An 18920-nucleotide genomic window follows, 5' to 3' on the forward strand; every position below is an offset into this window, starting at 1 on the left:
CAAGGCATTGTAAAGTGGTATTAACATGTGATCTTGATTCTATCCCTCTGTTAATGCAGCCTAGAACTGTGCTGGCTTTTTTGGCAGCTGCAGCACATGGCTGGCTCCTCTTTAAGTGATTATCCACTAGGACTCCAAGATCCCTCTCACAGTTACTACTATTGAGCAAGGTACCACCTATACTATACCTGTACATTTGGTTTTTCGTGCCTAAAAGTAGAACCTTTATTTTTTTTCACCATTGAATTTCATTTTGTTAGACAGCGCCCAGTATTCAAGTCTGTCTCCTGTATCCTAAGCCTGTCTTCTGGAGTGTTGGCTATTCCTGCCAGCTTGGTGTCGTCTGCAAATTTGACAATCTTTCTTGCCACATTTGTGAAATGAAATCACTGCAGCTGATAAGTTAGTAACCCAGTTGTTAGCTGAATCTAGCTTTCCCGTTGACTTTGTTTGTCAGAAGGTCGCAAAAGGTGATCACAGGATCCCGGGACACTTCAACTGTCGTAAATAGGAATTAGTGGCCAAGCATCGGAATTTTGATCGCATGATCATGGAGATGCTGCAAAAGTCGTAACTGTGAAAACGGTCGTAAGTCACATTTTCTAGTACCGTTGTAATTTTGAACGGTCACTAAATGAGCTGTTGTTCAGAACTACCTGTATAATATCATGCTTGAGCAATAGGAAAATAGATGGATTAATGCTTTGGCATTTACACTGAGCTATAACCTTTTACAAAACGATGTATTGTTGGCAGATAATGCCTGACAAATTGTCAAAGATATATAACAATGTTTCAGAACGTGTGTTGGAATTGTAAAGAAGGAACTTGTTATCATCTTGGGTGGATTTGTAATAACGCAAAGAAATATTGAGGCCAGATTCACGCTTTAGTGCTGAAGATCCTTAAGATGAATACAAAACTTGAAACCAGCAGCTTTTTTTTTTTTAAAAGGAATATTGGATAAGAAGCTTGAAAGAAAATCTGGAAGTTTGTTATTACATATATTATATACGGTATAGTGGTGAAAATCCTATATGCACAAAAATGGAAAGAGAAGTCAACTCCCACCATGAAAAGAATGATCAGAAAAAAACCTGACAGAGAGAGCAAAATTAACTGTTGTAAAGAGAAAAGTATATACATCTAGTTTTGTTTCCACTTGGTAACAGCTTCTAAACTTTGTGCTTGAAAAATGAAATTCTGCCTTTGGAATTTTCTGATTAATTGTTAAGGAAATGGTTGGTGCTTACTAAGAATGTAACAGTAAAAAGTCGAGGTTGTAAATTTAGTTAGTGTTTCACTGAGCTGAAAAAGTTGGAAGTCAATTTTTTTTTTAAATTCTTCTGCTAGATTCCACATTTTTCTGTTCCTTTCTTTCCCTTCTTTCCTATCATTTTTTTCATTGGTATTTTGTATGAAGACACTCTCAATAAAAAAATGTATATATGTGTTATTCTATTTTCATGAATGCATTTATTTATCATTATACATTTATCCTTATATTTGGTTATCATATCGATGCATTTCTTCCGGTTGAGTTCCCTCGTCCTCGTTATTGTTCTATTATTTTATTTTGTTCTGTTATACAGGCGTTTTTCATTTCTCTTCCTTTTTATTGTTGCCAGCTGCCTAGAGTAGCCCCACGGGGAGGTAGGGTGGGCCGCAAACAAATTTATCAATAAATATTTTTTTAAATAATAATTTAAAATAATAAGGATTCATAATTTATAAATTTAAATAATTTAAATAAATAAAATGATATAAATAAATATAAGAAGTAATATAAAAATGCATAATATAAATAAAACAATAAAATAAATAAGTTAAAATAAATAAGTTAAATAAATAAGAGAGACTGGACAGCCATTTGTCTGAAATGGTGTAGGGTCTCCTGCCTGAGCAGGGGGTTGGACTAGATGACCTCCAAGGTCCCTTCCAACTTTATTAATTATTATTATATAAATTAATAAAATAAATATAAAATAAATGTTAAATAATATAAATAAATCAATATAAAAATAAATAAGTTAAATAAATACTGTAAATAAATCAATCAATAATATAAAAATAAATAAGTTAAATAAATCAATAAAATAAATAGGTTAAATATATAATATAAATAAGTTAACTAAATAAGTTAAATATATCCATAAAATACATAATATAAATAAATATGAATAAGCTTAATGAATAAAATAAATATATACATATGACAGTTTGCATCCTATTTGTGCGTTTCGCAACCCGCCTCTCCTTCGCTACCCCACTTACCTACACCCACACCGGCCAGAAGCACCCAACGGGATCACACACCCCTCCCCACCCCCCAATGAATTACACCCCGCCTTACTCCGAGGAGTAGCGACTCCGGAGTGACCCCTCCGCTGAGGCGGAGGCTCCTCAGCGGGCGAGTGACGTCACCGCGCGCCCGCCCCCTCCTCCTCACCTCACCCCACCCCACCCAGACGACGGTTAAGGCGAGCGGCGATTGGTCCCCGCGCTCGCCCAATCCGGAGGCCGCTTTCCGGCATGCGCGGCCCTGGGATTGGGCGACGTCTGCGCCGGAGGGGGCGTGGCCAGAGCGGCGGGAGAATTCGAGCCGGGGGGATTTGTCTGTCGGGGGAGTCTCGGCCGCCGCCGCCGCCGCCTCTCCGAGAGGCCGCCATGGAGAGGGCTCCTCGCGGGAAAAACCAGCCGCCTCGCAGGCAAGCCGCGGAGGCGCTCGGCTCGGAAGGAAGCAGCGGCGGCAGCAGCAAGAAAGCCAAGTTCGTAAGTAGCGGGGGCTGCTGCTGCTGCCCCGGGCAGCCTTTGGGGGTGGGGGGGGGCAGGAGGAAATGCAGTTGCTCCTGGGCAAGGGGAGAGGAAGGATGATTGGGGTTGCATTGTTCTAAGAGTCGTGGGCTTCAACTCCCAGAATTGCCCACTTTGGGGACCCCTGCATTGGGGTGTAAGGAAGGGGGGGTCTCCAAACTTGACAATTAGGGCATAAGGGAGGGGGCTTGGAGACTGCGAAAGGGCTCCTCCTAAGTCAGTGGTGGCGAACCTATGGCACGGGTGCCAGAGGTGGCACTCCGAGCCCTCTCTGTGGGCAGGCGCGCCACGCCCCAGAGATGGCAACCGACCCTCTTCAACTAGCTGCCCACTAACTCACCGAGGTCCTACGTGGCCGGATGCATCCCAGCACGGCTGGTTTCCCTACTCCCCCGTCCTGTTCCTCCTGGCCTCGAATGCTCTCCTTTTCCCCGGCGCGACCCACTGCATCGCCTCCTCAGCTGTCGGCCGGCCCGTCCAGCTCAGAGGTGGCTTCACTGCTGGTGGTGAGCTGCGGAGCCCCAGAGTGTGCCGGTTGAGGGTCCGGCAGGCTGTGGCTGCTGACGGACACTGTTGGCCCCCATGCGCTCGTTGGTTTCTGTGTGCGGGGGGCGATGGTGTCAGGCAGCAGCCGCCCCAGCCCCTGCGTCACCTTGCCCTGCGACAATGGCACCCCGCCCTGCCTCGCCTTGTCTCATCCCGCAGGACGAGCCTCCTGTCCACGACTCCCCGGATCTCCCCCAACACTGCCTGGCTCCCACAGGCGTCCCTCCCCACGAGCAACATCAAGGTGACCACGCTTACCTTGGCCACACCCACCCAGTGCCATGACCACCCACAGCCACGCCCCCCCAGCGGGCCACACCCGCCTGGCACCTGGCGACACATAAGTGTGTTTTGGGTTGCAGTTTGGGCAGTCGGTCTCTACAAGGTTCACCACCACTGTCCTAAGTGATTTTAAAGCACCCTTTTATTGGGAACGGAATTGACCTGCACTGGGAAGGGATGAGAAAATGATAGAGGTTGCATTAGTGCATAAGGAAGGAGGTTTAGGAATAGAATAGGATAGGATAGGAGAGTAGGAGAACAGAATAGAAAATAGAACAGAAAATAGAATAGAATATAGAATAGAACAGAATATAGAATAGAATAGTAGAATAGAATAGAATAATAACTTTGTTGTCACTTTAAGTGTACACTACTCAGCATACATTAAAATTCCGTTGCATTCAGCTCTCAAAGGGCAACCACCCCCAACAGACACTGTATAAACAATGACAATAAATAAATAAAATATATTATGCATATGCCCACCTACACACACATATGTGGTCCAGAGAAACAACACAATCTAGTGTGGGTGTCTAGATATACTGTACATGGGGAGAAAAACAAATCTTGCGAGGCTTAAGGGGGCTTGGGAGGGTCCCTTGCACACTGTGAAAGGGATCCTCCTAAATGATTTTAAAGCACCCTTTTTTGGGGAAGGGGATTGACCTGCACTGGGAAGGCATAAGTCTGGTCTGATTCCAAGCCTGGAGAAAGAGGCTGGAAAAATGATCTGCAGGCAGGCTGCATTTTGGAAAGGATGTCTCTGTTTAATATTAAGAATAAAGAATATATCATTCTGGGGAGAGGAGGGGGCTTTCCTACACACCCTTCCTAGGTTGGTACAAGGACTCGGATTGTTGGGGACAATATGCTAACATTTGTAAACCACTTAGAGAGGGCTGCAAAGCATTGTGAAGCTGTATATAAGTCTAAGTGTTGTTGCTGTTGTGGTATTGTAACGAGGAATTTGTGTAAAAGCTATCATGGCTTAGCTTCTTTGTTACAACTTTTATCCAAAATTAGTTGAAAGACTGTCTTTTTCCTTGTACAAAAACTACTATATATTGAGTTCTGCAGCTGAGGCAGATGGTGAAGAATTCAGAGATCACGTTTATCTTCCCTAAGGGGTTATTATACAAGTTGCTGTTTTTCTTTCCTTTTTATTGCTAAGCGAAAGCTTTGACTTACTTGCTTAAGATCATAGGCAGTATTTCTTTTGTGCAACAGTTTCTATTTGGTCTGATGCTTATTACTTTGTTACATATTTTTTTGTTGTTGTTGTCTGGGTTTTTTTTTTATTGTCAGTTCGTCTGAGCTTACACTGAATAGCAGCCACCTAAAGTAGCAACATAAAAACAACGAAAAAGGTGCTATTTCATATTTCTTTTTAATACAATAAGTAGATGCTTATACCGCCTTGCAACAGACAGGTTTAATGTTGCAAAATCATATTTATAGTTTTCATAATCTTTACTAGCTGAGGTGCATTCTGAAGCGGGAAAATCTGTAGCGAGTTTCAGCCCTTCTGTTGAGCTTTTCTCTCACAGGATATTTCCAGAAGATAATAATATCCTCAGATCTTTATATTGCTTTGTCTGAATGGAGCAAGTCCCATCTTCAGCAGAAGGTGTCACATCTGATAAGCTTAAGGACAAACATAGCCAGTAAAATAGATTGGTTGAGCTACTACTTAACAAAGTGCAAAAACAACAACAGTTGTTTGTATGAAAAGCGAAGGCTAGTTGGAAGTTGTACGTCAGGGGTCTTCAAACCTGGCTGAGGAATTCTGGGACTTGAAGTCCACAAGTCATCAAAGAGCCAAGTATGAAGAACCCTGTTGTATGTTTTCATTTCCCTCAGCTATTAAGCAATGGTTTCATTTATGCAATGTATATAACTATACCATTATGGCTTGAAGCATCCCAGCAGCTTATAGCATATGAATAACAAAGTTGGAAGGGGTCTTGGAGATCTTCTAGTCCAGGGGTAGGCAACCTTGGCTCTTTTATGACTGGTGGACTTCAGCTCCCAAAATTCCTGAGCCAGCCATGCTGAGGGGAAAGGGAGAGGTTTCCAAGCTGAGCCATGCTGGCTCAGGAATTCTGGGAGTTGAAGTCCACGAGTCTTAAAAGAGCCAAGGTTGCCTACCCCTGTTCTAGTCCAACCCCTTTGTCAAGCAGGAGACCCTATACCAGAGTTCCTCAACCTTTTGGGGTTGATGGCCCAGAGTGGGGAGGGAGGGATGAACACATGTGCATGCGAGGCCACAAACACCTGTTGCTTACAAGGGCTACAAACGCCCACAACATTTGCGACGATGCTCATGCGAGTGGGGCCACCAAAGACTGAGATGCTCATGTGAGTGTGGCCATAAATGCCCGTGACACTTGTGGCAACATTTGCATGAGTGAGGAACGTCCATGACGCTTGCACAAGTGGTGTTATGCACATACACAAGCGTGCACCGGCCAGCCACTCACGCATCCCAGTGGCCAATAGCCTGGGGCCCATCATGGGCCTTGGCCTACAGGTTGGGGACCCTTGCTCTATACCATTCTGGATAAATGGCTGTCCAATCTCTTTTTAACAAGCTCCACTGATGGACCACCCACAACTTCTGAAGGCAAGCCATTCCACTGATTAATTGTTCTGTCAGGAAAATTCTTCTTAGTTCTAGGTTGGTTCTCTCCTTGATTAGTGTCCGTCCACTGCTTCTTGCCCTGCCTTCAGGTGCTTTGGAGAATAGCTTGACTCCCTCTTCTTTGGGGCAACCTCTGAGATATTGGAACACTGCTATCATGTCCCCCCTCATCCTTCTCTTCATTAGACTAGACCAGTGATTCTCAACCTTTCTAATGCCGTGACCCCATAATACAGTTCCCCATGTTGTGGTGACCCCCAAGTGGGTGTGGCCACCAATAAGAGGGAGTAGGACAGCTAGGGAAAAAGGAAAAAAATGGCGGACAGCATGGTTTGGCGATCCCCGTGAAATGGTCATTCGACCCCAAATGGGGTCCCGACCCACAGGTTGAGAACCACTGGACTAGACATACCCAATTCCAGCAACCATTCCTTATGTTTTAGCCTCCAGTTTCCGACCATCTTTGTTGCTTTTCTCTGCACTCTTTCTACAGTCTCAACATATTTTTTACATCGTGGTGACCAAAACTGGATGCAGTATTCCAAATGTGACCTTACCAGGGTGTTATAAAATGGTATCAACACTTCACGTGATCTTGATTCTATCCCTCTGTTAATGCAGCTTAGCACTCTGTTGCCTATTTTGGCAGGTGCAGCACACGGCTACCTGATATTTAAGTGATTGTCCACTAGGATTGCATATGGTGCTAAACCATCATTTAAATCAAAACACACAACAGTTTAATTGTGTTTTAAGTGACAGCTGTCTTTTGAATTTTTTTTGGGGGGGATTATACATATATTGGGTCACATAGTTTTAGTCATATACATTTATATTCCACCTAAATTTGAAAAGCCTAGTAGGATCACTTTTATGTGAAAGCATTTCTTTACGTATTTTAAGTATTTTATTTATACTTTTAATAGCTTAAATCGCCTTAACAGATGGTTTGTTTCATTTATTTCATTTACAGCCCTTGCACCTCAAGATTTTGACAGATGATGTGGTAAGATATTTTGTTTTCATTATTGTAAATTTAAGAAGAATTTGTTTTGGAAAATAATCTGTTATGCGTCCTGCTTCTTTGTATATAGTTGTCTGTTGACATATAAAGCCAATCTCTATAGCTCCTTCTATCATTCCTGCTGTGTTCACACAACATGTTAAGATGTTGCATGATTGTCCTGATTTTGTGTTTTGTGGAAACACAATCACCACCTTATCCTTTCTTTTCTATGTTGAATTATGGCTGGCTTTTATATCCTACCCATGCAAAGTTCCTTGGGCCTAGAAATGGAGTTATGATCTAAGCATATCATCTACTTCTGGCTTCCTGCTTTGGACTGATGTACTGTTTCCTCAAAAATTTTCTCTTTTGCTTGTTGATATCTTTTATTTAAAGTATCCAGTTAAAAGAAAAAATGCAGTACAAACGTATTAATTTCTATTGACTACTTTTTTTTCTGAAAAGAGGACAGATGAGTTTGTTAAAAAGGATTCCAGGTCAAGTTTCTAGAAAAAAAATGAATAAGTGCAAATTTCAATGGCTATATTAATTGCATTCTACAGTGTTAAAGATATTTACTGATGGCCTAGCCAAATCTTTAAGAAACCCCAGAAATCTGGTGAAGTGCCAAATTACTGGAAGAGCCCTCCTTATCTGTGGAAGTTATATCTAGCAAGCTATAAATAAACACTCTGACATTGATACCCAAGAAGATTCTAGAATAGTTGCTACAAAATCAGCATATAAGCACCTTGAAAATAGTACAGTGATTATAAGAGGGCAGCATGGATTATGGAGAACATGTTTTGTGTACAGTAGAAATGCCACCTTTGGTTAAGTTTCCACTCATTTTTCTTCTAATTTTTTTATAACTGTAGCCTTGTCCACTTAATAATACTATTTGACATGGCTTTCTGGGCAACCAGTCAACTCTTTGCACCATGACTTTAATTTTATTACGTTTTGCAAGCTCACTAAATGAAAGAACACAAAAAAAACCCAACCAACTTGATAGTGATCACACAACACACTGGCAAATGTCCTCCTCTCAACTTCAATACATGATATCAAGAACTGAATCCTACTGTGATCTGATTGGCTCATTGCCAAAACAAGATGGCACCTGATTGGCTCTCTAAACATTTGTGCTCATTGGCTACAATCAGATGAAGGAAAGCTCCTGATATCAACCTAAGCAAGTTGTGCTTCCTTTTTCTGGTTATTTGGCTATAACTTTTCATAGAATACAGTACAGATAATTGAACAAACTTTGTTGCATTACATTATCTTTCCAATGATATATAATTTTATGGTACTACTCCAAAAAAAAAGTGGTGTTACTAGCCATCAAACCTCAAGAATACACTTTTCCCAAAAGGTTTCCCCAATTTTGGCCACTACTGTAGTGCTAGTCTGATGCTACTGTAACTTGGTTTGGGTAATGAAATGTCTGCAAGAAACAATCCAGCTCAGAGACCCCCCCCCAGGACCCCTCATTTCAACCCCTGAGCGACAAATGGTCTCCTTTACCACTACTACTTCTGGGCATGCTTCCTGTCTGGAGCGCCTTGCAAAGTTGACAGATACGGAAACGCTTATTAAATTTGCAGATGACCAAATGCCGCCTTGATGGATTAAAAGAGTTGGTGGAAAGTAATCAAAGTTGTAGGTCTAGGATGGGGGGGGGGGGTTACCTGGCTTGGTAACAGTTGACACATGAAAAGATTCTTGGATTTGTAATTAATCACAGATTGAACAAAAGGTCAGCGGTGTTGTTGCCTGGAAAGCAAAAGCAATTGTAGGCTTGCGTCCACAGAAGCGTAGTTTCAAAAATCTCAGAAAATTGTCAAGTGCCCCTTCAGTGAGAACTGGAACCAGACTCCGCAGTTGGTCTGTTTTCAGATAAAGGCAAGGAAGAAGATTGCAAAACTGTTAAGAAGGAACGAGAAGAACAGTTTAATTTTGACTAAAGATGATTGAGACTGAGCAGGCGGACAGTTTTTCAAGTACTTGAAAAGTCGCCAAACGGAAAGAAACTCAATCTCTTCCCTACCACCTTAAGGAAGCGGAACCAAAAGTAATTACGTTAAGTTACAGCAAAGCGGACCCTGACAAAATGTAACTTACAGTTTACACATTCAGTACTAAACCTGATTATGAGAAGATGAGCTTCTTTTTTTTTTTTGCAGAATGTGTTCGGGCAGGAAATGCATTCATTCTCTTTGCAAGTACTGTATTAAATTGGATTCGTGCCCTGAGATGGGAGTCAGCCTCTTCTGAATCCGGGAGACATTACGGCTTGCAAAATAGCCGTACTGAACGATAAAGGAGAGAAATGTTGATGGTCAAGAGTTATGCTTTAATATAAGATTACAAAACTATTATAATTTTGGGAAGAAAAAAAAAATATCTAGGAGCAGATTTTTTTCCCCTTGGGTGTAGAAAACAGTTTTCCTGCAACTGTGTTTATTAAAACCTGATTTGCAGAAATGGCAATTTAATCCAGATTTTTCTTTAGTTAGAATTGATATCTTAGATCCATACCACCTAACTTGGAGTTTCATAAAGTTTATGCCGTTGGAATATTTGTTTTACAACATTTGCCCCATTCTTTTAAAGACTCAATTCTTCACTATATATACGTATTTCTGTCTGTCTGTCTCTGTCTGTATCTATATATAAATATATCTATATCTGTCTCTATGACTCTATCTATCTATGACTCTATCTATCTATCTATCTATCTATCTATCTATCTATCTATCTATATCTGTCTCTGTCTATTTGTCTATCTATCTGTTTATCTATCTGTCTGTCTGTTTGTCCCTGTCTATTTATATCTCTCTGTCTGTCTGTCTCTATCTATGTCTCTATATCTATCTATCTCTATATCTGTCTCTTTCTCTATCTATCTATCTATCTATCTATCTATCTATCTATCTATCTATCTATCTCTGTGTCTGTCTGTCTATGTCTCTATATCTATCTCTATATCTGTCTCTGTCTATCTATCTCTGTCTATATCTATGTTTCTATGTCTATATCTGTCTATGTCTCTATCTATCTATCTATCTATCTATCTATCTATCTATCTATCTATCTATCTATCTATCTACATACAGTGCAAAAACTGTATGTTGGCAAAGTCCCAGTTGACACCACATAATTGAAGAGGCATAAAAGGGTTTATTTGTCTCCTTAACCAAAGAGAAAAAGAGGATGGCTGCACAGTGTATGTGGTTCATAATGTGGAAAGTTTCTTCAATTCTTGCTAGGAATCTTTAAATGTCTTTCAACTGAATTCTTTCTTCTTCTTGGGGGTATCAGTACTTCATTTTCTCCCTATGTATTGCTCCCCTTCCCATTCTCATTTATGCTTTCAACCCCTTTAATTGTAGTTGATCGGTTTCTCACTCAGGATTAGGAATACATGGTGTCCGGTCTACTGTATAATCAAACTTTTTGGCTTGCTTTTAAAGGTTCTGGGTAATCAGTTGTGTTTCTTTGCGCCAAATCTTTTTTTTTTTTTTTTAAGAAATGGGGAATTTTTATTTTTTTTTGGTCTAACTGTGTACCTGCTGAGACATGCTTATTCTTGGTTTTTGTGCAGTTTGATAAGTTTTCCAGCATACGGATTCCAGGCAGCAAAAAAGACAGACCGGCTCTCCCGTCTTGGAAACAGGGGCATTGCTCATCAAGTGAATGTACCACCCCTGCAGAGATGGAGGACTTCTTGCCTGCTCATTTATCTGATCAAGAGATCCTTGCGCTCTTTGAAAAAATGATGGTGAGAATTGCAGATCTGTTTCTGAATTCGATACGTAATTCCTAAACTGCCCTGTGAAAATTATCATTCCTGTGAAACGATGGCACTGATAAGAATTTGTCTGCCCCTCAGCTCCTTAAAACAGATATCCCATTGTCAACAGAATATGGTTAGACATGGGGTGTTATTGTTGTTGTTGTTTGCATTCTATGGTGAATAGAATGACTGCTTATATCAGTGGTTCTCAACCTGTGGGTCGGGACCCCATTTGGGGTCGAACGACCATTTCACGGGGGTCGCCAAATAACGCAGTCCGCCATTTTTTCCCCCTTTTTCTTAGCTGTGCTACTCCCTTTTATTCTATTGGCTTTTGAAAGCCAATAGAATAGACTCTCTTGAATAGAGTCTAATTCTATTGGCTTTCAAAAGCCAGTAGGAATTGTCCAGGCTGTCTCTGCCCTGCTGAGCCCTCCAAAAGTCCCATTCTCCAAACGGTGCTGCACCAGTTGAGTAGTCCTCAACTTACGACTGGTTGGGGGTCGCGGCATTAAAAAGGTTGAGAACCACTGGCTTATATCCATGTAATCTAACAGATACTTTGTCAACCACACTAGTTGAGTACATAGAACATCTCATGTCAAAAAAATCAAACCATACAAACCATACATTGTACGAGCCTAGCAATATTTATGAAGCAATCAAGCAAAGGTTTTTACAATTGTTTGCTTTAAAAATAAAGGTCAAGGTTTCCCTCTCTAGTCGTGTCCGACTCTAGGGCACGGTGTTCATCTCCGTGTCTTGGCTGAGAGAACCAGCGTTGAAGGAAGACATTTCCGTGGTTATGTGGCCTGTTACCTTCCCACCGAAGTGATGCCTATTTATCTACTCGCATTTGCATGCTTTCAAACTCTAGGTGAGCAGCAGCTGGGAATGGGAGCTCACTCATTATTCACAGCTCGGAGCTCGAACCCGGACTGTCAGCTTTCCAGCTGACAAGCTCCTGCTGCGTCATCGCTCAGAAATAAAGAAAGCAGCCTGTTTTTTTTCCCCTAAAGAATTACCATATTTTCCGGCGTATAAGACGACCCCCGACTTCGGAGAAGATTTGCATGGTTAGAAAGTCATCGTATACGCCGGAACATATGGTACTTTCCGGTGTTTAAGATGACCCCTGACTTCGGAGAAGATTTGCATGGTTTAGAAAGTCGTCTTATACGCCGGAAAATATGGTAAACACCAGGAAATTCAGAAACTAACAGCCAATCATTTGAATAAGTATAAGCTACTAAACCTAACTGGCAGAGAGGCTGTTGAATCCTCATAGTTAGTGGTGCTGAGTTCTCAACCAGCTGGGTAAAAAGACCAATGTCACCAAATGAAGGGGTTTCTAAGGGGTTCCGTTTCCTTCCTGTGAATTTCCCGCCCCATGAGACTAACAATTTAGCACACCGGTTCATTGTAGCAAGAGCCCTCTTTGCAGTGCACATTTTAATCCAGGGGTCTTCCAATTTGGCCCTTTTATGACCCGTGGACTTCAGCTCCCAGAATTCCTCAGCCAGCGTGCCTGGCTGAGGAATTCTGGGAGTTGAAGTCCACGAGTCATGAAAGGGCCAAGTTGGAAGACCCCTGTTTTAATCCGTCAATAAAAGAGGAGAAAAGGCATAGTTTGGTGTTGTGATGGAGACCTTGATGAAAATACGGATTTTTTTTTTTAAAGAAGATGGGAAATATCAAGATTTTTGTTGAAGCATCGGTTTTTGCCCTTATTTACTGATTGGGGGGGGGGGAGTGACAGCCTGTTTTCCTCAGTGAGAATGGAATCGCAGGATGTTACCTCCTAAGCAAGCTAGTTAAAAGTTGCTTTCCACCCCATGGATTGAGAAAATGAGGAGAAAATGGAAAGCTGGCATTTTTTATTTGAACAGGAGGAATTGAACGGGGTGCTCTCTATCTCTCTTTTCATGGAATATCTGTTTATTGGGAAGGTGACACAAAGTTACTTGAGCTAAATGAAAGCAAGGCTTATTCTAGGACCCACAATATCGCCTCCAAATGGCACCGGGAAAAGCTTCCTTTTTTTGTTTGTTCGATTAGCCTTGCCCCGCGTTTGTCTTTTGTTTTCCTCCTCTTCATTGAAATTCAACTGACCTTTGAGCGATAATATAAATGCGATTGTTACGGCCTCTTGACTTTTAAAGCAGACCTCACACTGTTTCTCTCTGCTTTTTTTTGGGGGGGGGGATATATTTGCGATCTCACACCTGCGTTACCTTTTCCTTCTTAGGAAGACATGAATTTAAATGAGGATCGAAAAGTTCCGTTAAGAGAAAAAGACTTGCGCATCAAGAAGGAGATGGTGTTGCAGTACACTAGTGCTGCTTTGAGGCAGGTAAGCAAACGGAAGAAGGAGACCCCAGCATGCACTAGTGCAGGGGTCTTCAAACATGGCCCTTTTATGACTTGTGGACTTCAATTCCCAGAATTCCTCAGCCAGCCTCCATTTTGTTTGTTAGATTTCAGACAGGGGTCTTCAAACATGGCCCTTTTATGACTTGTGGACTTCAACTCCCAGATTTCCTCAGCCAGCCTCCATTTTGTTTGTTAGATTTGAGACAGGGGTCTTCAAACATTGCCCTTTTATGACTTATGGACCAACTCCCAGAATTCCTCAGCCAAGCACACTGGGTGAGGAATTCTGAGAGTTGAAGTCCACAAGTCATAAAAGGGCCACGTTTGAAGACCCCTGGTCTAGACTTTTCAAGATTTGTCAAGGTTGGCTATCAAGACCTATGATCAATGAAAATGAGCCAAGCATACATTCAATGTAGTGTTATTAATTGGGACTTTGACCTTAAGTATATTTTACTGTTTGTAATTGAAGTAGATCCCATTGATTTCAAAGCAATTATGGTGATGCCCCTAGTTGTGATGATTTGTCAGCATTTGTATATAGAATGGGATTGGATGAAAATAGAAATAGAGTAGAATAGAATAAGAGAGTAGAATGGGATGGGGTGGGATGGGATAGGAGATAGGATAGAATAGAATGGAATAGAATGAATTGCAACAGAATAGAATAGAATAGAATGGCAATATGGATTGGGATGGAATAGAATAGAATAGAATGGCAATATGGATTGGGATGGGATGGAATGAAATAGAATAGAATAGAATGGCAATATGGATTGGGATGGGATGGAATAGAATAGAATAGAATAGAATAGAATAGAATAGAATAGAATGGCAATATGGATTGGGATGGGATGGGAAATGGAATAGAATAGAATAGAATGGCAATATGGATTGGGATGGAATAGAATAGAATAGAATGGCAATATGGATTGGGATGGGATGGAATGAAATAGAATAGAATAGAATGGCAATATGGATTGGGATGGAATGGAATGGAATAGAATAGAATAGAATAGAATAGAATGGCAATATGGATTGGGATGGAATGGAATGGAATGGAATAGAATAGAATAGAATAGAATAGAATAGAATAGAATAGAATGGCAATATGGATTGGGATGGGATGGGATGGGATGGGATAGAATAGAATAAGAATAAGAATAGAATAGAATACTTTATTTGGCCAAGTGTGATGAGACTCAGAAGAAATTTGTCTCCGGTGCATAAGCTCTCAGTGTACACACAAAACAAAGTAATAAAATTATAATAATGATACCAATAAGAGAAGGTAGTCAAAAAAGATGAGAATAATATTAATACATCCATTTTTCATGGCTAAATTGTCCATGGGCATAAGACAGCGCTGTGGTAATTAGGAGTTCAGCAGAGTGATGGCACAAGGGGGAAAAAACTGTCCCAGTGAATAGTTTTTGCATGCAATGTCCTATAGTGGGTCCCCAAGGGGAGGAGATGAAATATGTTTCCTATTTCATAAACATTTCTTTTTTTCCCCAAATTTTATTTATAATACAGTTAAAAACAAACAAACATTGGATTTAACGTGACATTCCAGTATATACATTCTTATCAGATTATTCCACTTTTTACAATCAATTCTTCATCTCTACATATACATCTAAGTTTTATATACAATACTTGTTCTAAAATAACATATATTCCTATCTTAACATTCATCTTTAATCCTGACTGTCCTCTTCAAATTCCTCCAGCGGTAAAATTTATCCCAGGTTTCATAATAAACTGATCCACATTTGTCTTTTAATATCATTGTGAGCCTGTCCATTTCCGCACATGCTAATATTTTATGTATTAACTGTGGGAATTTCCTTGCTCTTCCATTTTTGCGCAAAAGCAAGCCTAGCTGCAGTCAGGATGTGTAGCAGCAGGTAGATTGTTCCCTTGTCGTATTTTTCTGTCGTTATTCCCAACAAGAAGAGTTCAGGTTTTAACTCTAAGTCCAATGTTAATATATCCCTCAACCAGCATAAACATTTCATATTCAGCATAGGTCTATGCATAGGCTCCATATTCAACCTAGATCTATGCACTTAGCAGGCCCCATTAGAACGAAGAAGGTTCCAGATTGACCGGCATGGATGTGAACATTATTTATATTCTTTTCATAACACGTGTGATTATCCTCTTTCAGGGAAGCCTCAAGAGTAGAAGGCAGATTTTCCCTCAGGAATTCATCGATGAATTAAAATCTGGAACAATGGATGAAAAACTTGTCAGCTGCCTCGAATCGCTTCGGGTTTCCTTGACTAGTAACCCTGTCAGGTAATGCAACAGTTCAACAAAACTTTGTAGGGGGCGGGGGGGGGGGGAAGCTGATTTCCTGAAAGTTTGAAAGTTTTTTTTTGCAAATGTCTTTCATTTGGCGTTTTATGAACCTTGATGTAAGTTAAGTTGTAAAAGTTACATAAGCCGAGGTGGCGCAGCAGTTAGAGTGCCGTGTTGCAGGCCACTTTAGCTGACTGTGTTCAGCAGGTCAGCGGTTCAAATCTCACCGGCTCAAGGTTGACTCAGCCTTCCATCCTTCCGAGGTAGGTAAAATGAGGACCCAGATTGTTGGGGGCAATGTAAATATATATATATACTCCCTTGACTCAGCTGGCAAAGAGGGAGGAGAGCCTGTGGCTTGGTGGTTAAATCACTGCCTAGTATGTAAACTGCCCAGGTTCGAATCCCATAAAGGGTGTGGCTAACTGACGAGAGCAGAATGAGCTCGAAATGGCCATCTTAGTCTCCCAATTTAATTCTTTAATTCTTTGTCAGAAAAAGAAATTTGGATTTGTAATGTTTCGCAGTTGCGACTTGAGCCTGCTTAACGCCCCTAGTTGGGGGCTGCAAGGCAAAAGAGATTGTAAAAAGTAAAAAACTGCAGTATAGCAGTTAAAAATGTCAAGGTGTAATCAATTAGACATCTGTCTGAAAAACTTCCTGCATATATATATATATATATATATATATATATATATATATATATATATATACACATACACACCGCACATTGCTTACTGGTGTACACCGCTTAGAGAGTGCTTGCACTTAAAGCGGTATATAAGTCTCATAAATAAATAAATAAATATTTGTGAAAATTCATTCCAGGCGATCATGACTTGTTTTAATACGGTTGTCCCACCTTGATTCCATTTCCGATCGTTTGAATTTGCAAGGGGCCCAAATCGCTTTTAGAAGCGAAGCCACTTATGCAGATAGCCCTCGACTTATGAGCACAGTTCGGTTGTTAAGTGAGTTTTGTCCCACTTTACGACCTTGTTAAGTTAGGGACATTGCTGTTAAGAGACTCTGGCTTCTATTGAATTTGCTTATCAGGAGGTTGCAAAAAGGCAATCACATGATCTGGTAGACACTGCAAACCGTCATAAATATGAGTCAGTTGCCAAGCGTCTGAATTTTGATCGCATGATCATGTGGACAACGGTTGTCAGTGTAAAAAACTGGTCAAAAGTCACTTTTTTCATTGATGTAACTTTGAACAGTCCCTGAATGAACAGTTGTAAGTCGAGAATTACCTTTACAGAATTTAATTTTATTAAAATAGCTGGTCATTGACCAAGCCACATACAGAAATATAGGCTTGGTAGCTTCATATATCTCCCTGCATTCTGAAAACTAGATTTTTGCAATAATCCAGGAAGTTCTTCTCAGGAGTTTATTACGGGGTGCTATTGATGTGCTTCGTCTGGTTGCACATTCGTTTGTTCTTGAATTAATCTCCATATCATTATGATCTTGTCAGAGGTCTCTGGCACTAAAATTAGAACTTGATTAAATCAGTGGATGTAGGATTTTTTAAATGGCAATATCTGGATAATTTGCTTGCAGGGGTTTATGAACACGAACACGACTTATTTACACGTAGTCTACAGATTATTTTTTTTTTAATGAAGAACTTTTTAGTGGGAAGTCTAAAAATAAAAACAAAATCTTGCTTACATGTAAGGATGTAGGTCTATATACATATGTTGTATATAGCATGTTTAAATGTGTGTTATGTATGTGTACACTTTGAGATGGATGGATGGATAGATAGATAGATAGATAGATAGATAGATAGATAGATAGATAGATAGAGACAGAGATAGATAGATAGATAGAGACAGAGATAGATAGATAGATAGATAGATAGATAGATAGATAGATAGATAGATAGATAGATAGATAGATAGATAGATACAGAGATAGATAGATAGATAGATAGATAGATAGATAGATAGATAGATAGATAGATAGATAGATAGATAAACAAACAGACAGACAGACAGACAGATTGATCATAAACCTTTATTGTCATTTTTCCTATGGGCACAATGGCACACCTTAAAAATGAAGTTCAGTTGCTTGCTCTCAAAATGTACATATACATACCACCCATTTAAAACATCCTATATACAACATATGTATAGACCTACACCCTTACATATAAGTAACCTATAAATATTATTCACTGTCCCTCTTGAATACATAACTTTGCTTACCCAGCTTTCCATGGGTTCAGTAATTGAGTCTTGAACTGCCCTGTTCCAGTCTGAAATTCTGTAAGATCTGCTGTAATATTGAACAAGTTGAACCCAGTGCCTGACCCTATATAAAGCAGTGTCCCCTATTCCTGTTCTAGAACATGTAAGCTTTCTCCCTGTGAGGAATTTACAATTTTTGAGAAAGTCTGACACCCATATCACGCTAATCCCTTTAAGGGTAAGTCAAGCTATGCCCCGCACAGCATGTGCATCCAGACTAATGGATGTTGGTAACGGCCCGTTGGTTTGAAAGGTGGTGTCTAATCCATCTACAACAGTGTGAGTTTGCTCTGGAGAAAACTGGGTGTAGTGTGTGCCTAAACCGATTGGCATTGTGTCTTTCTTTTTTTTTATCCTCAGCAAGGGATGGTGCATGTGGCATGGGTACAACTACAGCTTGTAACCTAACCCACGCTTCCCCTTTCCTTACTAAAAAGTATTATGCAGTGAATACTCTGTGCGGGCTTTGGGATTGTTTTTGAACACCTGCTTTTTGCCTTGGAAAGGAAGAGAAATCGTGGCTGGAGGGCATAAGACCCCTGGGCATTGTGGGGTGGGGCTCTGTCCCTCACTTTGCAGAGGTGGAGAAGAGAGGAAAGACTGCGAGGAAGCAGTGAAGCTTAAAATTGAGGAAAAGGATTTACAAAGAGTAGGATCTGATTATTCACCTCTCCGTGCAGCTGCTCCAGGAGAGAGCGTGCCAGAAGGAAATTGTAGCCTGCCGGGATTTTGCAACCTATGATAGAAGTGAAACCAACTGAGGAAAGGACAGGACTTTCTTTGTAAATAATAATAATAATAATAATAATAATAATAATAATAATAATAATAATAATAATAATAGACGAGAAAGAACTGGAGAAGGTTGTATTTTGTTATCTA

General features: G+C 40.5%; 1 protein-coding gene across 4 annotated transcripts in view; it reads left to right on the forward strand.

The window, feature by feature from the left end:
- Positions 1-2615: 2615 nt before the first annotated feature.
- Positions 2616-18920, forward strand: part of DIAPH3 (diaphanous related formin 3) — a 119668-nt gene continuing 103363 nt past the window's right edge. For 2 of the 4 annotated variants that reach the window (XM_039329829.1, XM_039329831.1), the window contains exons 1-5: positions 2616-2772; positions 7260-7292; positions 10903-11079; positions 13343-13447; positions 15641-15771. In XM_039329829.1, coding sequence (XP_039185763.1) covers positions 2668-2772; positions 7260-7292; positions 10903-11079; positions 13343-13447; positions 15641-15771 — 551 coding nt within the window. In that variant the 5' untranslated portion in view covers positions 2616-2667. Of the gene's footprint in view, positions 2773-4950; positions 5013-7259; positions 7293-10902; positions 11080-13342; positions 13448-15640; positions 15772-18920 lie in introns of all 4 variants that reach the window. The other 2 variants (XM_039329830.1, XM_039329832.1) reach the window with 2 other exon arrangements.

The sequence above is a fragment of the Crotalus tigris genome, unplaced genomic scaffold (genome assembly GCF_016545835.1).
Source record: "Crotalus tigris isolate CLP2741 ecotype Arizona unplaced genomic scaffold, ASM1654583v1 scf7180000024417.1347922, whole genome shotgun sequence".
NCBI lineage: Eukaryota > Metazoa > Chordata > Lepidosauria > Squamata > Viperidae > Crotalus > Crotalus tigris.